Below are 16,354 nucleotides of genomic sequence, written 5' to 3'. Positions count from 1 at the left end.
CAGAGCCGGATTAAATAAATGGACTACACTAGGCAGACTGTATTTTTTGGGCCCCCCTCCATCGATAACCTAACCTAACCCTAACACTTACCAAAGTTACTAATAAAAGTTAATTCACATTTTACATAGCGTTAGCTGTGTTAGCTGTTAGCGTTAGCTGTTAAAATCTCCCACCGCGAAGTTGAAGCTGAGAAAAAATTGTAAAGATTTTGAATGAAGCCAAAAAAGGAAACTGCTTCTAGGCATTTTTTTCAGATTTGAGTGTTTCCTCCATGTGCTCTGCAGTATGACCATGTAGTGGTATGCAGGGCCGGCGCTGGCCGTTTCGGAGCCCTAGGCGACTCGAAATCAACTTGCGCCCTGGACAGGTCTTGCGAGCGGGGGGGGGGGGGAGGTGCGCTACGCTGACGGTTTCGGGCCGCCCTGACAATTGCTCCCGCGCCCCCTCGCTTCTCCGTTCGCGTCGTATATTTTAATTGATATATTTTTTTAATTAAGGGCGCCACCAGAGGGCGCCCCCAACGCATTTGTCGCCCTAGGCGGTCGCCTAGCTCGCCTATGCCGATCGCCGGCCCTGGTGGTATGAACTCCAAAAATCTCTCGACAGGCTCCCCACTTTTCTTCAGGACATAGCGAATTATCAAAGCGAGCTGATCAACATGTGTGACATCAGGTGTTGAGTCCACAATGATGGAGAAATACTTGCCATCTTTAACTTCTTTTACAATGGCACGCAGAACCTTCTCAGCCATCAGCTGAATAAACTCATCACAAACTGTAGAGGACAGGTAACTGGTATTTCCCCTGCCCTTGTTTCCGTATCTGGCTAGATGTTCTGACAGTAGTGGATCAAAGCGACTAATTAACTCCAAGCATCCCAAAAAGTTCCCATTGTGGGAGACTCCTGTTGCTGTACTATGTTTGAATCTATGCATGCATTTTTATTTCCAAGTGATGATAGACTTAGCACAGCAGTGCGATGATCCATACAATTCTCATGTTCATGCAAGCGATTAGCACAGTTTTTCCAGTCATTAAATCCCGTGACAAATTGATTGTCTCTTATACTGAACAACTTGCAGCAGTAACAGAATACATTACCAGTAGACGGTGAGTACACTAACCATTTTCTTGACAGGGTTTCTCCATTTAGCTTTTTTCTAAAGAAATGTTCCTTAGTTAAGCTTCGGTTAATGTCTCCATATTTCCTCTTTGATGCAGAGAAATCTCCAATATTTTGACAGGGATGGTTTCGTGCAAAGTACTCACGCATCCTGTCGTCAATTTGGTCCCACTTTGCAGGATCAGATGGATAGCTTGTCAATACCCTTACCGGGTCTAGAGGCTCCGTCAAAATGATATTGGGCTGACTTTTTCTGTCCGGCTGCTGTTCTTCCATCATTTTGTCATTCTGTGACGGCGCTGATGTTGACGGCGCCACAGCGTCTTCCGCCGCGTCTTCGGGCCTCGCTCCGGTCCTGGCTGCGGGCCTGGCTGCGGGCCTGGCTCGGCCTCTGGCTGCGGGCCTGGCTCGGCCTCTGGCTCTGCTGACACGAGCAGGTTCACAGCTGTCGGACGGCTGCCCGACAGAAACTTCTGTAAAGCCCCCCGCTGTTTCTTCTTTTGTTCCTCTTCATTTTTTTTCTTTTTACGTTTTGCCGCACCCGAAAGCATCTTGAATGTTAGCCTACTCAAGAAACGACCTGCCTGCTAGCTTTATTGTTCCGCTTAGTCTTGACCCGCTGACCTCCCCTCGGATTTAACTGATTGGCGTTAATGTGACGTAACGTTAAGATAAACAACGTCAATATTTTTAGTTAATTAATATATTTTGATATATTATCACTGAAATAAATAGTAGGTAGGACATTTGTATTGGCTATTTCATTATTTATTTTTTTTACTTCTGTCTGGGCCCCCCCCCCCGCCAATCAGGCCCTAGGCACGTGCCTAGTTTGCCTTTGGGTTAATCCGGCTCTGTATGGAGCACAGTTAATGGTGAGCAGTTTGGTGATGTTGAAGCTCATTGCAAAATGTGTTTTTAATGTTTGTTTTAAATTTGGTACAATAGATTTAGCTACTTGACCAAATGTGTAATTGCATGTTGAATCATTTGGATACACTTTTGTAATGTAAGATCTTCCATAGGGTTAGCCTAGCAGGTTTCACATATTTATGATTTATTTTCAAAGCAAATGTATTTTGTCATATTGATATAATTACAATTTGCAATATTCTGGATAAAGTACTTCATTACAACATTTTCAAAGTTAAGGGCTCTGATATCAGTATCTACTATGATAAGCTTGTATAACGTGATTTAAAACAGAAGTGGGAAAAGCGAATTATGTCAATGTTTTGAATGATAAGCAAATGAGGGGTAGAAACCCCCACCTGGACACTCATTGGCCACTTCTTGCTCCTTTTATATTGACATTTTTGTCATTTAACAAATGCTTTTATCCTGATTTACAAAAAGGAAATGAAAGAAGCAAGAAACAATGTTTAATCTTTACTCTCTTTAATCTTTAAATAAAAAATCACAATATGTCCTTCATTCACCATAGACATCCAGGTGAGTGTGTGTGGTTGATCTCACCAGCCTCATGTAAAGCAGCCTCCCTCCTCTTACTGATGGATGCTGGGATGTGGGTGAGGCTGCATGCCTGTGGTGCAATGAAGCCACACAGGTTGAACCAGCCGTCAATAGTGTTGGCCATCGTTTGGATTTTAACAATTCTGATTCAGATTCTGATTATGCTTATCGATTTAGATTCTGGAATTTCTGATTCTTTGAGGGGCGGGAAAAAGAAACGGACAGGTTGCCGTGGGTCGTAACCACGGTGATAGCACGCCCCCTTCATTCCTAAAATTCTCAGCCCGAAATGGGCTCAATGGCACCTTCACTCTTTGGGTGCCTAAATGTCGGGGTATTAACCTCTGTGATCACCACGTAACCATCATGTGCATCTTCCCACGAACAAAATATGTTTGCACAGGTTTTGCATCGTGCTGACACGTCATTGTTATTTACATAATGGAGCCAGGCCGATTTTGTTGCCAGGGTGAAACGCCTGCTGTGGCAGTAAGCCCGATTCCGACCCCGCAGTAAACCTGTTTTATACACCACCAGCTGCTGTCCAGTTTCGTAGGAGCCCAGTGAAGACACCTAGGTGTCGGTGGTAGGGTCAACTTGTTACCATCATCAAGCATACAAATGTGCTGTGTGCTGACACAATGTACAGACCACCTACTGGTTTTCTGTGTGTTGAGATCACATTTGCAGACTTAAGGGATCAAGAATGACCCATGAAAGGCATGATGAGACGGACGACCATTTTTTTTAACAATAAGAATTGTATTCTCAAGTCTAAGCAAAAACAAAAATTAGGCAAAAACAAGTGCAAATAAAACAAATAGCTCATGACAGGTGAAAACACATGAACAGGTAAACACAGGCACGTCTATCCGTCAAGCTGGCAGTCAGTATCCATAGCAGCAGCTAGAGTTCTCGCAACAAAATTGTAATTGATTATAATTATTTGGTTAATGATGTATCAAAGTACTTTTTTTCTTCTGAAGATGATTTCACCAATATTGATACATTTATAATTAGTGAGGTGAAGGGAAAAAAATATATTTCCTGAACATGTTGCCTATAGTTTGGAGTTGGATCTTTTGCTGAACAATAACCCAATATACTCCTGTGATGTGGAAGTTAAAATAGGTGGATATTCAAATGATATTTTGAGATATCATCTTTCTAACGTAGATCTCTATCTCTCTCACACACACACACGCACACGCACACGCACACGCACACACACATGCACACACACATGCACACACACACACACACACACACACACACACACACACATGCACACACGCACGCACGCACGCATGCATGCACGCACGGCTGAGGATGCAACAATGACAAGGCTTGGTATACTCTGTCACCCATCCCACATGAGAGGGACACAAGCCACCACCCTTCTCTTCAGCAAAGAACAAGGAAGTGTGTCATCATTCACTCCGGACTCAATCAAAACGGTAAGTCGAAGCATACTTTGTCGTGATAAACCCTCTCCTGGGTGGGTTTATTCCACCTTTTCTTTGCTTTATATTCAGGTGTTAAGTGTAAGACTCTCATTTCATACAGTTCACACTTTCTGAGTTCATGGAGCTCCGGCATAATACATGAGGCGCATTGAGCGGCAGGCGCTCAGCAACTATCAATAAATGATGTGTCCAAATGTGCTTCAGAACCTGTTTTGGATATTGTCTTTGCTGAGGTTGACATTCTCCGCTAACTTGTTCAGTCTTGAACAATGGACCTGTAGCCGGTGCGCCAGGAATCTAAGTGAGCCAGTGTGGGCCACTGTAATCTCACGTCTGTGCACACAATCACACAATGTGTGTGTGTGAGTTACCATAACTATCAAAACATTAACCCTATACTATGGAGAACATCAAATGACGAGCAGAATTGCAATGTAGAAGCTATATGGCCAAACGTGTTTCAAAACCTGTTTTTGAAATTTGATTTACCTGAAGACATTTGTGATTGCATGTTTTAGAATTAAGTTTAACTTTTGTAATGTATATGTTGTTCCCAGATGGAGATTCTATTTTTATTGCTGGGATTTCTCTTCTTTGTCAAAGGTAAGAAAATATTTCAGTTGTAAGAGTTCTAACTGTAATAATTTCATAATTGAATCAGAATTGCCAGAATCTTTGCAAATTCTGGTAAGATTACTCCATATATTAATATCCTTATCGACTTTGTATGCAACCATACCGATAGGTTTGATGTGGGCACATCTAATGCATTGTCCGAGGGCAACATTTACCACATCCTTCAGCCTGTAGTTCCTCATTCTGCATTATTGCAGACGCATCAAGATTAATAGAGGTGCAGGTAAAAGACATCAGGAAATCTTACATACCTTCATACCAAACATAACATAGCATACCGGTCATACCCTTACAAAGGTTGGCCAAGGTTGGTGTGTCGGTCGAAGCGTTGTTTGCTGGTGCGTGACTAAAAAGCTGAGATTCTAATGGGCTTTGTTGCGCTTTGTCACGCGGTTAAAAAGTTGCGGCGAATTCAGTTTTAATTCAGTGCGCTATGGTTTGACTCGGCGTGGGCCAAAAGTGTCAATGGAGGAGGGGAGCAGAACAGCCCAGTCACTTTCAGCGCTCACAGCTCACCGCATTCAACCAGAAGGACGCGTTGAGGTGACGATTACTACCCAATCACAGCACATTACGCCCTAATGTGCTGTCATTGGGTAGTTATCTACGGGTCTCTACGACTACAGGAGCAGGCAACCTGTCCACGCGCAATGCTCGCACTCACGCAAACACACACTTGCGTGACTTTATGGTAACGGGGTTAACATAACTATCAAACCATTATGGACATGCAATATGGAGCACAGTTAATGGTGAGCAGTTTGGTGATGTTGAAGCTCATTGCAAAATGTGTTTTAAATGTTTGTTTTAAATTTGGTACAATAGATTTAGCTACTTGACCAAATGTGTAATTGCATGTTGAATCATTTGGATACACTTTTGTAATGTAAGATCTTCCATAGGGTTAGCCTAGCAGGTTTCACATATTTATGATTTATTTTCAAAGCAAATGTATTTTGTCATATTGATATAATTACAATTTGCAATATTCTGGATAAAGTACTTCATTACAACATTTTCAAAGTTAAGGGCTCTGATATCAGTATCTACTATGATAAGCTTGTATAACGTGATTTAAAACAGAAGTGGGAAAAGCGAATTATGTCTATGTTTTGAATGATAAGCAAATGAGGGGTAGAAACCCCCACCTGGACACTCATTGGCCACTTCTTGCTCCTTTTATATTGACATTTTTGTCATTTAACAAATGCTTTTATCCTGATTTACAAAAAGGAAATGAAAGAAGGAAGAAACAATGTTTAATCTTTACTCTCTTTAATCTTTAAATAAAAAATCACAATATGTCCTTCATTCACCATAGACATCCAGGTGAGTGTGTGTGGTTGATCTCACCAGCCTCATGTAAAGCAGCCTCCCTCCTCTTACTGATGGATGCTGGGATGTGGGTGAGGCTGCATGCCTGTGGTGCAATGAAGCCACACAGGTTGAACCAGCCGTCACTAGTGTTGGCCATCGTTTGGATTTTAGCAATTCTGATTATGCTTATCGATTTAGATTCTGGAATTTCTGATTCTTTGAGGGGCGGGAAAAAGAAACGGACAGGTTGCCGTGGGTCGTAACCACGGTGATAGCACGCCCCCTTCATTCCTAAAATTCTCAGCCCGAAATGGGCTCAATGGCACCTTCACTCTTTGGGTGCCTAAATGTCGGGGTATTAACCTCTGCGATCACCACGTAACCATCATGTGCATCTGCCCACAAACAAAATAAGTTTGCACAGGTTTTGCATCGTGCTGACACGTCATTGTTATTTACATAATGGAGCCAGGCCGGTTTTGTTGCCAGGGTGAAACGCCTGCTGTGGCAGTAAGCCCGATTCCGACCCTGCAGTAAACCTGTTTTATACACCACCAGCTGCTGTCCAGTTTCGTAGGAGCCCAGTGAAGACACCTAGGTGTCGGTGGTAGGGTCAACTTGCTACCATCATCTAGCATACAAATGTGCTGTGTGCTGACACAATGTACAGACCACCTACTGGTCTTCTGTGTGTTGAGATCACATTTGCAGACTTAAGGGATCAAGAATGACCCATGAAAGGCATGATGAGACGGACGACCATTTTTTTTAACAATAAGAATTGTATTCTCAAGTCTAAGCAAAAACAAAAACTAAGCAAAAACAAGTGCAAATAAAACAAATAGCTCATGACAGGTGAAAACACATGAACGGGTAAACACAGGCACGTCTATCCGTCAAGCTGGCAGTCAGTATCCATAGCAGCAGCTAGAGTTCTTGCAACAAAATTGTCATTGATTATAATTATTTGGTTAATGATGTATCAAAGTACTTTTTTTCTTCTGAAGATGATTTCACCAATATTGATACATTTATAATTAGTGAGGTGAAGGGAAAAAAAAAAACTATTTCCTGAACATGAAGCCTATAGTTTGGAGTTGGATCTTTTGCTGAACAATAACCCAATATACTCCTGTGATGTGGAAGTTAAAATAGGTGGATATTCAAATGATAATTTGAGATATCATCTTTCTAACGTAGATCTCTATCTCTATCTCTCTCACACACACGCACGCACGCACGCACGCACGCACGCACGGCTGAGGATGCAACAATGACAAGGCTTGGTAGTACTCTGTCACCCAGCCCACATGAGAAGAAGCCACCACCCACATGAGAAGGAAAGCCAGCATCCTTCTCTTCAGCAAAGAACATAAAGAACTGTTTCAGGAAGTGTTTCATCATTCATGTCCGGACTCATCGAAACGGTAAGTCGAAGAATACTTTGTCGTGATACATCCTCTCCTGGGTGGGTTTATTCCACCATTTCTTTGCTTTATATTCAGGTGTTAAGTGTAAGATCCTCATTTCATACAGTTCACACTTTCTGCTTTACACACAGGGAGTTTCAGGTTAGAGTTGGTCGCCAACCTTTAGCTAGGCTAGGTAGGCATAGTGCCCCATGCGAGCACCATGATGGAACACAAGGGGACCGTGGGGGTCCGGCTCAGGCCTTCTGGCCTCCTCAACTAATCTGATTGGAGAATGAAAAATAACGCAAATGGTGTCAGGAACCTTTTCTGCTCGGAGTCCAGGGAGCTCCGGCATGATACATGATTGAGCGGGAAGCGCTCAGCAACGTAAAAGAGGCGGGGAAAACACTTCCTCATTGATAATTGAATCTCACGTCTGCGCACACAACCACACAATGTGTGTGTGTGAGTTACCATAACTATCAAAACATTAACCCTAGACTATGGAGAACATCAAATGACGAGCAGAATTGCAATGTAGAAGCTATATGGCCAAATGTGTTTCAAAACCTGTTTTTGAAATTTGATTTACCTGAAGACATTTGTGATTGCATGTTTTAGAATTAAGTTTAACTTTTGTAATGCATATGTTGTTCCCAGATGGAGATGCTATTTTTATTGCTGGGATTTCTCTTCTTTGTCAAAGGTAAGAAAATATTTCAGTTATAAGAGTTCTAACTGTAATAATTTCGGCTGTTACTCTAATAACCTAATATCATAATTGAATCAGAATTGCCAGAATCTTTGCAAATTCTGGTAAGATTACTCCAAATATTAATAGCCTTATCGACTTTGTATGCAACCATACCGATAGGTTTGATGTGGGCACATCTAATGCATTGTCCGAGGGCAACATTTACCACACCCTTCAGCCTGTAGTTCCTCATTCTGCAACGTTGCAGACGCATCAAGATTAGTAGAGGTGCAGGTAAAAGACATCAGGAAATCTTTCATACCTTCATACCAAAGATGACACAACATAACATAGCATACCGGTCATACCCTTACAAAGGTTGGCCACGGTCCATCTCAAAGTCTGCGTCGATTTTCATGGCAAAAACTAACAAGCAAGACAATATATATAAACAACTCTGACTCCAGCAATCGTTGCCAAATGAGCAGCAAAATATACACATACTAGGGATAGTTGTTTGGTAACACGTGGTTACGTGGGTGTGGTGTTCTGTCTGCGTGTTGCAGTAATGTGATGTGGAGGCTATGGAGTGATACAGTTTGGATCATTAGTTTCAGACTTGACATTCTCCCTATATAAGTTACAACCTTTCTCTTTCAGGTTGTGCTGGCCTTACTCTTTATGGAGAGGTCGGAGGGACGGCCATATTTCCATGCAACTCAACTATGGAGAACATCAATTTTATTTACTTTCAAGGAGGCCCAGATTTTAGTGTTTTTAAAATTGGATATCATAAGACGAAGAACCTCACTGAGCCCAAAAGACTTCACACCAAATTAAGCCTTGAAAATAAAACGGTAACCTTTGGGAATCTAACCGTCTTAGACGAAGGGACATACAAATGCATCATAAGCCATGGGGACCCCGGTGGAATTACTGAAGACACTACAACAACTCTCATCCTAATTGGTAGGCCTCCGTTCACTCATTCCCACTCTCAACAAGAACATCGGTAACAAAAATAGATCATACCTATTACATTCAACCGCTCCAATCTGTTTGTTCTGAAATGCATAAATGTGGGCAGATCAACTCTTAAATGTAGGTATTGAATATTTTATGTAAAGCATGTAACTTTTTCCAGTGTTTCTATAAAACATGAAGTTTATTTTCAGACCTGGATTCATTTCAGATTTGACCTCTGGAACTAGGCAGAGGGCGAACACATGTCAGGCTGACAATTTCAATTTGTTTCACTCGAGTTTTCTACAGGCATTAGATCTATTGTGTTTATTTTTACGCTTTTATTAAACAAACTCTTTTTTATGAAAGTCAAAAATGAAGAAATAGGGGATAAGGATCTCCTTTGCGTGCAGTTTGAGTACCTCACATCAGAATTGATAGAACAATGGTAGGTTTCTAACTCTGACTCTAGCTCCTCCAGCTGCCAGGGGATTTCTGCGGACTCCCACCACTGGAAGGATTGGGTTTGCGATGATTGGAATCTCCATATTGAACTTTACAATGTGCATAATATAGGGCTGTGGGGCACAACTCCTCACAGCTAAACTGTACTTGCTGTTGAAGTACTATGAACCATTCTTGGTCGGACCCCTCATCTAAGACCACTTTGCCTTGGGAGACCCTACCAGGAGCACTATGCTCCAGACAGCACAGCCCTCAGGTTCATAGGGGCACACAAACCTCTCCACCACGATAAGGTGATGGTTCCCAGAACCATGTAAACTATATTAATTATAAATTCCAAAACTTTCCTCCTTGAAGGGAACTCTGTTGCATTCGGTAATCAACTTGTATGGCCTTCCTGTAAACACGGACCTACCGGTAATGCACAGACCTGTAAAAAAAGAATGGTTTATTAAACTCTTAGTTCGCTAACTACGCTGTTGGCTCTTTGTTTTATGCGTCGGGACCCTAGTCATTCTACTTCAGAGATTTGATGCTATTCTGAGCAATATTAGTGGTTAAGAAATGCTGATTTGGAAGCGTTCGCCGCCCCAAGCCAAAGAACTATTAGCCATTTGTCTCAAAATAAATTCTCAACGGCTTATTTTACATGTTTTCATACGGAAATAGACCCCGGGTTCAATTTTCGCCGGACTAACACTTTAAGGAAACATGAAGTAGCCTAAAGAAATTGGTAAAACGAATGGCCTTGGGCATTAGGGTAAAAAAACAAATTGGCCCATATCTTACAGCAGGATTGAATTGGCAGTGCCGGGATATTCAGGCGAAAGATAACCTAACCTTTACCATTGGTTCGCATATAGGCTAATATATTAAAATGACAGGGTTCTAGACTGCAGACAGACAGACATATTTAAGCACTGGGAAAGAAATGATCACCTACGCAATACATTTTCTTTTTTGAATTTAAATGAAAAAGTTGGGGGCACAAATGCTGCTAGCGGGCAATGTTGTAGTGAGCCGTGAAAGTTGTTGCAAAAATATTTTGTTTTTAAATGGTCTGGGGGGGTCTAGATACACAGCAGATGGAAGACCTCATCTCTGTTCTTGTGTTCTTTTCACCCGACCAGGGCCCCCTCCGACGCCCAGTATAGAGACCCAGCCGCTGGTGTGTGAGTTCACTTGTGCTCTGAAGTGTACCGCGGACACCCAGGATCTGGGACCGGTCTCCTACGAATGGAAGGAAGACGAAGGAGAGTGGACCGAGGGTGACGCGCTGAAGAATATCAGCAGTTCTGATACCCCTGAGAAGTTCTTCTGCAGGCTGAAGACCCGTGTGAGGACCAGCAACACCAGCCTGCCCATGGAAAATCCACTCTATAAAGCACCAGGTATGTCACAGCTGAAGGGTCGTATGAAGGTCATTTTGTTGCAAAGGCTTTAATTTGTAGAATAGTATTTGGGAAGTTGTAAGTTTGCTCTCAATTTGTATTTAGAAATGTAGAATTGGATAACAAATCCACACACACGTGTCAGACTGCAAAAAATAGGATATGATTGGATCGGATAGGTTTTGTGAATTTGTTTCTTAATAGTGTAGGCATTGTGTACGCAATGTCTAGCAAACATTATCACTTTTCCAATAGGTTACGTAAACAGGCAGTTTATTTTTCTCTGTTAGGCCGAACCCTAGCCTGTTCACCTCAAACATCCAAACTCTCAGTATAATACATAATGAGAGCCAAATCATAGGCTTGACTTAACATTCTCATTGGGTATTCTCCTGTCCCCTTTGGTGCTAAATTGAGAAGTCTTGATTATAGTAGCCTTCTTCTACCTGACTATGAACGCCAACCTCCGCTTGATTTTATTGATCCATTTTAATTTGCCAATTGGGTCGGTCAGTTGGGACAGTCGGTTAGGAACCAGCGAAATTATCCATCTGTGTGTGTTGATTCATACCCCTCAGGTCGAGACAAATTATTAACATTGTGTGTGTTAGCAAGCTGATGCCATGATGTTACCTTTTATGTTTATTTCCATTTCCTCTCCTTGCAGATGTTGGGAAGATTATCAGCATAATTATTGCCATATTATGCATTTTTGCTCCAATTGCAGTAATTGCTCTGGTGAAGTGTTGTAAGTATCCATTCAATCACCGTTTTCTCTCTTTTTACTCCCACTAGCTCTAGGTCTCACTCAATTTATAGATATATCCTAGATCTATATCGTACGTATATGTATATTGTGGCAGACTGCAGGGAGGAGTGAGGGGAGTGGTAGGTCTAGCAACCTGCTGGCTCCACCCCCAAGCCTTACATGGACTTCCTCCCTTTAACGAGGCAAGCCTGGGGATCGTTAAGCAGGGGTGCTTGGGCTTAAGAGGGCGAGTAAAGAGACACGGGAGGCGAGGAAGGCTAGGCCTAGCAAAGGACAGGCAGATTGTGATTGCCTAGAAGCGTGGTGCGGCCTATGGGAAAGAGATAGTTGGAAAGTGTTGGACTGTATCCTAGAAGAGGTGGATGACCCTTTTCCCACCCTGGTTTGGTTTACTAGGTAAATAAACCTTTCTGCTAGTGATGGGCAAATGAAGCTTTTATGAAGCATTGAACCAGTTGAGCCAATGTTTCGAAAATGGGTTCATTACTCGAAGCTTCAGTGACAGCGACCTCTGCTGGCGAAGTTCGAGGCTGCAGTGGATTCACCATATCCCTGCTTTGAAAACTATTTGACGCACAAACACACAAACCCAAATACTTAATAGCATGATCTCCACGAATAAAGATTGATCTAAATACAGATGTCTAAATTGTTCTTAAAGGGATATGCCTACTGCCTAGCCTTCGGTCCAGATAGGCTAACTGATGTAGGCTAGGATATAATTGAAACAACATATAAAAACTTTCCCCCCGTGAATGGGATTCGAACGCGGGTCCTCCACTCCACAGTCAGTGTGTTATCCCCTAGCCTACTCTAGTCGATACCTTACGTTGTTTTATTACATAACTTACTATGCACAACTCACGTAAACGATTGTAGCATCGATTGTGTTTTTTTTTTCATTAAATAATTAGGCGGTGACCTGGCTTCGGGCAAGGTGGTTGGGTGTGCTTGAGTAACTTTGAAAGGGGGTGATTATGTGGGATGGGGTTAGACACTCAAATAATTGGTATTGGGGTAGGCTGCCTTCGTTTTTCAACGGCTTATGGATTGAGTCGGTTTCATTTTTTTGCTCAAAGCTTCTCCACCGAGCCGCGGACCAGTCGAGTGATTCATTCAACGAACCAACGAACCAGTTGCTGCTTCGGACGTCACATGTCACGTGACTTTTTTTGCTCTGAAGCAACATAGACATATAGGTAGACGCCGCTGTCACGTTAAAATTGTACCGGGGGCGAAAATTGTACCGGCCTACGTCATCGTTTGTTTACATCCTGACAACCTGCCCGGCAACAGACGACGCGATGCAGAAAACATGTTTCCAAACGACGAAATAACATAATGCAGATAGCTGATCGCTATCTGTATTATGATAGATAGCGATAACACTTGTTTTTACTTTATATTTGTATTGTATTTAATTGTTTAATCGAAACAATAAAAAAATTTGCCCGCAAAACGGGCGATCGCGTCAAATGACGTAGGAGGGTTCTTGAAACATAATACAGATAACGGATCGCTAGATAACACTTGTTTTTACTTTATATTTGTATTGTATTGAATTGTTTAATCGAATTTAGCTAGTAAACTGAGTGTTTTAAGCAGGTTTCATAGTCTAGAATGTTCAAGAACCTTCCTACGTGATTTGACGCGTCATTTGACGCGATCGCCCGTGTTGCGGGCACATTTTTTTATTGTTTCGATTAAACGATTAAATACAATACAAATATAAAGTAAAAACAAGTTTATCGCTATCTATCATAATACAGATAGCGATCCGCTATCTGTATTATGTTATTTCGTCGTTTGGAAACATTTCTTTCTTTTTTTCTGCATCGCGTCGTCTGTTGCCGGGCAGGTTGTCAGGATGTAAACAAACGATGACGTAGGCCGGTACAATTTTCGCCCCCGGTACAATTTTAACGTGACAGCGGCGTCTACCTATATGATGTCTATGTTGCTTCAGAGCAAAAAAAGTCATTATGTTATTTCGTCGTTTGGAAACATGTTTTCTGCATCGCGTCGTCTGTTGCCGGGCAGGTTGTCAGGATGTAAACAAACGATGACGTAGGCCGGTACAATTTTCGCCCCCGGTACAATTTTAACGTGACACCGCCTCCACTGCTTCAGCCCGTTGCCTCTGCGAAACGCGTCGCCGCCATATTGGTACGGGAGCTCCCTGAAGCCAGAAGTCTGTCAGACGTGTCAAACAAGCGCAAGTTGCCAGGAGCTGCGGTTTATCTGGATAAAAATCACGATAACCTTTTACATTTCGCAACCAATTTCATGGAGTATTCAAGGGTTTATGCTCTACGTGAAGTGTGTGAAAAAGATTTGCCTCTACGTTACTTTGAATCTCGCTAGTTAAATCGCCAGTCATACATGTGCATGGGTCTATGATAGACGCTCACTTTTCTTGCACAGCCCGTGCACTTTGAAAATACTGAGAAGATCTATAAACTATCGAAATAGTGCTTCTTTAGTTACTACGTATTGACCATCATTAAGAGAAAGAGCATACATCAAATAGTGAGAAACTGGCAGTCAGTGTGTTTTTCATAGTTTAATAGTTCCTTTTCAAGTATGTGCATTAAGAAACCTTGAACAGTGCAATTGGCAATACACATTTATTTCACAAATCAACATTACCAAAAAAAGCTATATATTTCTATAGCAGTAAAAATATACACATCTCAATATATGCATACACATCTCAATAGTTGAACTGTAATATAAATAACATAGCATATATATAATACAATATAATATAATGACTCAGTATAATGTGCAATGGAATAACATATATGATATATATAATATGTGAAACAATATAATATAATATATTTTAAGCTTAGGTATATATTCATATTATATATATATATATATATATATTTGTACATTTGTACAATTTGACATAATATACAATCATGTTCATAACATTTTCACATCTATGCAGTGCAATTGACACGATATATAATTTCACACAATATATGACATAATAATTGAATCTAGGCTAGAACCCTTTAAAAAGTATTGTCTTGCTGAGCTTTTTTCGACTGTTGCCAGTCTGTAATTGCAGCGTGCTCAGTTTTGCAATGTGGTGCAGCCACTTCCCACTGTCTCCTCAACTGCTTCTCTTTGGGAAACCTTAAAATTGAGAGAAAGTTTAGCTAGCCAGTCAGTCAGATTCATAATACAGATGTATCTTTAAAAAAACAAAACATTTAAATAGAAATAACGTATAACGAGTATCGTGACATTTTTTCCGTAGTTTCATTCATTACGTGACACCTTCATATATTGTAGAACCATTACATATACAGTGGCATGTTTTGAGCCTTTTTTTGTTTTAATCTAGTCTCTTTTTTAAATACATCACAGAGAGAAATTAAGGCCAGTCGCTCAGCCGAAACGCAGCTTTCCGTCGCGACCATAAATGCTATATAATTACATTATACATACATTGTAATTACTCACAAGCAAGTAGTGGTAGATTATATATATATATATATATATATATATATATATATATATATATATACTGTATATCCTATATTTCTTGACAATATTATCTCCTGTTGACGAACGATAGAATAAGGCTTTGCTCACCATGTCCATTTCACGTTAGACTAGCTATAGTCTGATTCTGGTGGCAACTTAGCTGTCTCAACAGCTCTTAGCTCTCAACATAACACATGATCTACGTGACATGACTGAATTTTACAATTACAAATAGAAACAATTGTTTAGTCTTACTTGTGAAAGGTAATTCTTTGCAATCTTGTTTGAATCGTCCTGACGGTCCCCCCAAGCTGCGCATGAAGTAGACATCTTCACTCCGAAGACGAAATAACTCCCGTACCAAGATGGCGCCGACGATTTATGCCGTCCAAGGCCGAAGGGGGCGTCTACCTATATGATGTCTACGTGAAGCAAGCTTCGAAGCAGTGCTTCTTGGGAATTGTAGATCAGGGTTTGAAGCACGTACCGAAGCTTCAGCGTCAAACTGCCATCACTACTTTCTGCATTGGAACTGCTCTCTGTGTTGTGTCATTTTATCTATTCAGCTTGGTGGCGTGAAAACCCCACACCCACAGGCTCGCTACAGTATATATGTAAACATACTGATGAAAACATAGCAAATATAGAATAACTACATGGAGGGACGGCATGGCTGTTCTATGGATAGACTTAGAATATTTGACCACGACAGGTTTCACAAACTGGAATACTAGTGTCCCCAATGTTGACCTAGCCTTTATTCCTGATCCAGGTCCGAGCCATCCACTTTCTATGTCAATCCTCGGGAATGATTTTCTGAGGAGACGCATATGTGAGTATTCTTTTGGCCAAATGCCCCCCCATATACGTATATATCTGAGCTATGGAAGATCATTTGTGACTTGCATTTACTTTAAATTACCTCATTCTGCAGTGGTGTTTCAAAGCCAAATTCCAAGTTGTCTTTTTTTATGACTCAGCATATCTAGGCCTACAGTACATGATATATAGACAAGAGCACCCCCAACTGTACAGCATCAGACTGGTGTTAAGCTACACAAACCGGCTGAATCCCTTTAGTTTAAAAAGTCGCCTGTTGGCGATGTTCAGTTCATCCCTGGGCCTCTGTTTAACATGGGCTTTT

At 41.4% G+C, this 16,354-nt stretch overlaps 2 protein-coding genes across 11 annotated transcripts in view; both read left to right on the top strand.

Annotated features, from left to right (window-relative positions):
* LOC132455174 (NACHT, LRR and PYD domains-containing protein 3-like) overlaps window positions 1-16,354 on the top strand; it is an 82,045-nt gene that overhangs the window by 62,341 nt on the left and 3,350 nt on the right. For 6 of the 7 annotated variants that reach the window (XR_009525119.1, XR_009525118.1, XR_009525116.1 and 3 more), the window contains 3 exons: window positions 10,680-10,940; window positions 11,608-11,688; window positions 15,983-16,042. The gene's annotated coding sequence lies outside the window, so the exon portion shown is untranslated. The remainder of the gene's footprint in view (window positions 1-10,679; window positions 10,941-11,607; window positions 11,689-15,982; window positions 16,043-16,354) is intronic. The other variant, XR_009525117.1, reaches the window with a different exon arrangement.
* Window positions 1,994-16,354, top strand: part of LOC132455269 (uncharacterized) — a 31,764-nt gene continuing 17,403 nt past the window's right edge. For 2 of the 4 annotated variants that reach the window (XM_060049104.1, XM_060049101.1), the window contains exons 1-3: window positions 1,994-4,053; window positions 4,620-4,665; window positions 8,782-9,090. In XM_060049104.1, the coding sequence (XP_059905087.1) occupies window positions 3,880-4,053; window positions 4,620-4,665; window positions 8,782-9,090 (529 nt within the window). In that variant the 5' untranslated portion in view covers window positions 1,994-3,879. Of the gene's footprint in view, window positions 4,054-4,619; window positions 4,666-8,087; window positions 8,134-8,781; window positions 9,091-16,354 lie in introns of all 4 variants that reach the window. The other 2 variants (XM_060049103.1, XM_060049102.1) reach the window with 2 other exon arrangements.

Source organism: Gadus macrocephalus, chromosome 4, assembly GCF_031168955.1.
Source record: "Gadus macrocephalus chromosome 4, ASM3116895v1".
Taxonomy (NCBI): Eukaryota; Metazoa; Chordata; class Actinopteri; order Gadiformes; family Gadidae; genus Gadus; species Gadus macrocephalus.
Note: the sequence above shows the minus strand (reverse complement) of the source record. Positions and strands in the feature narration are given on the sequence as shown.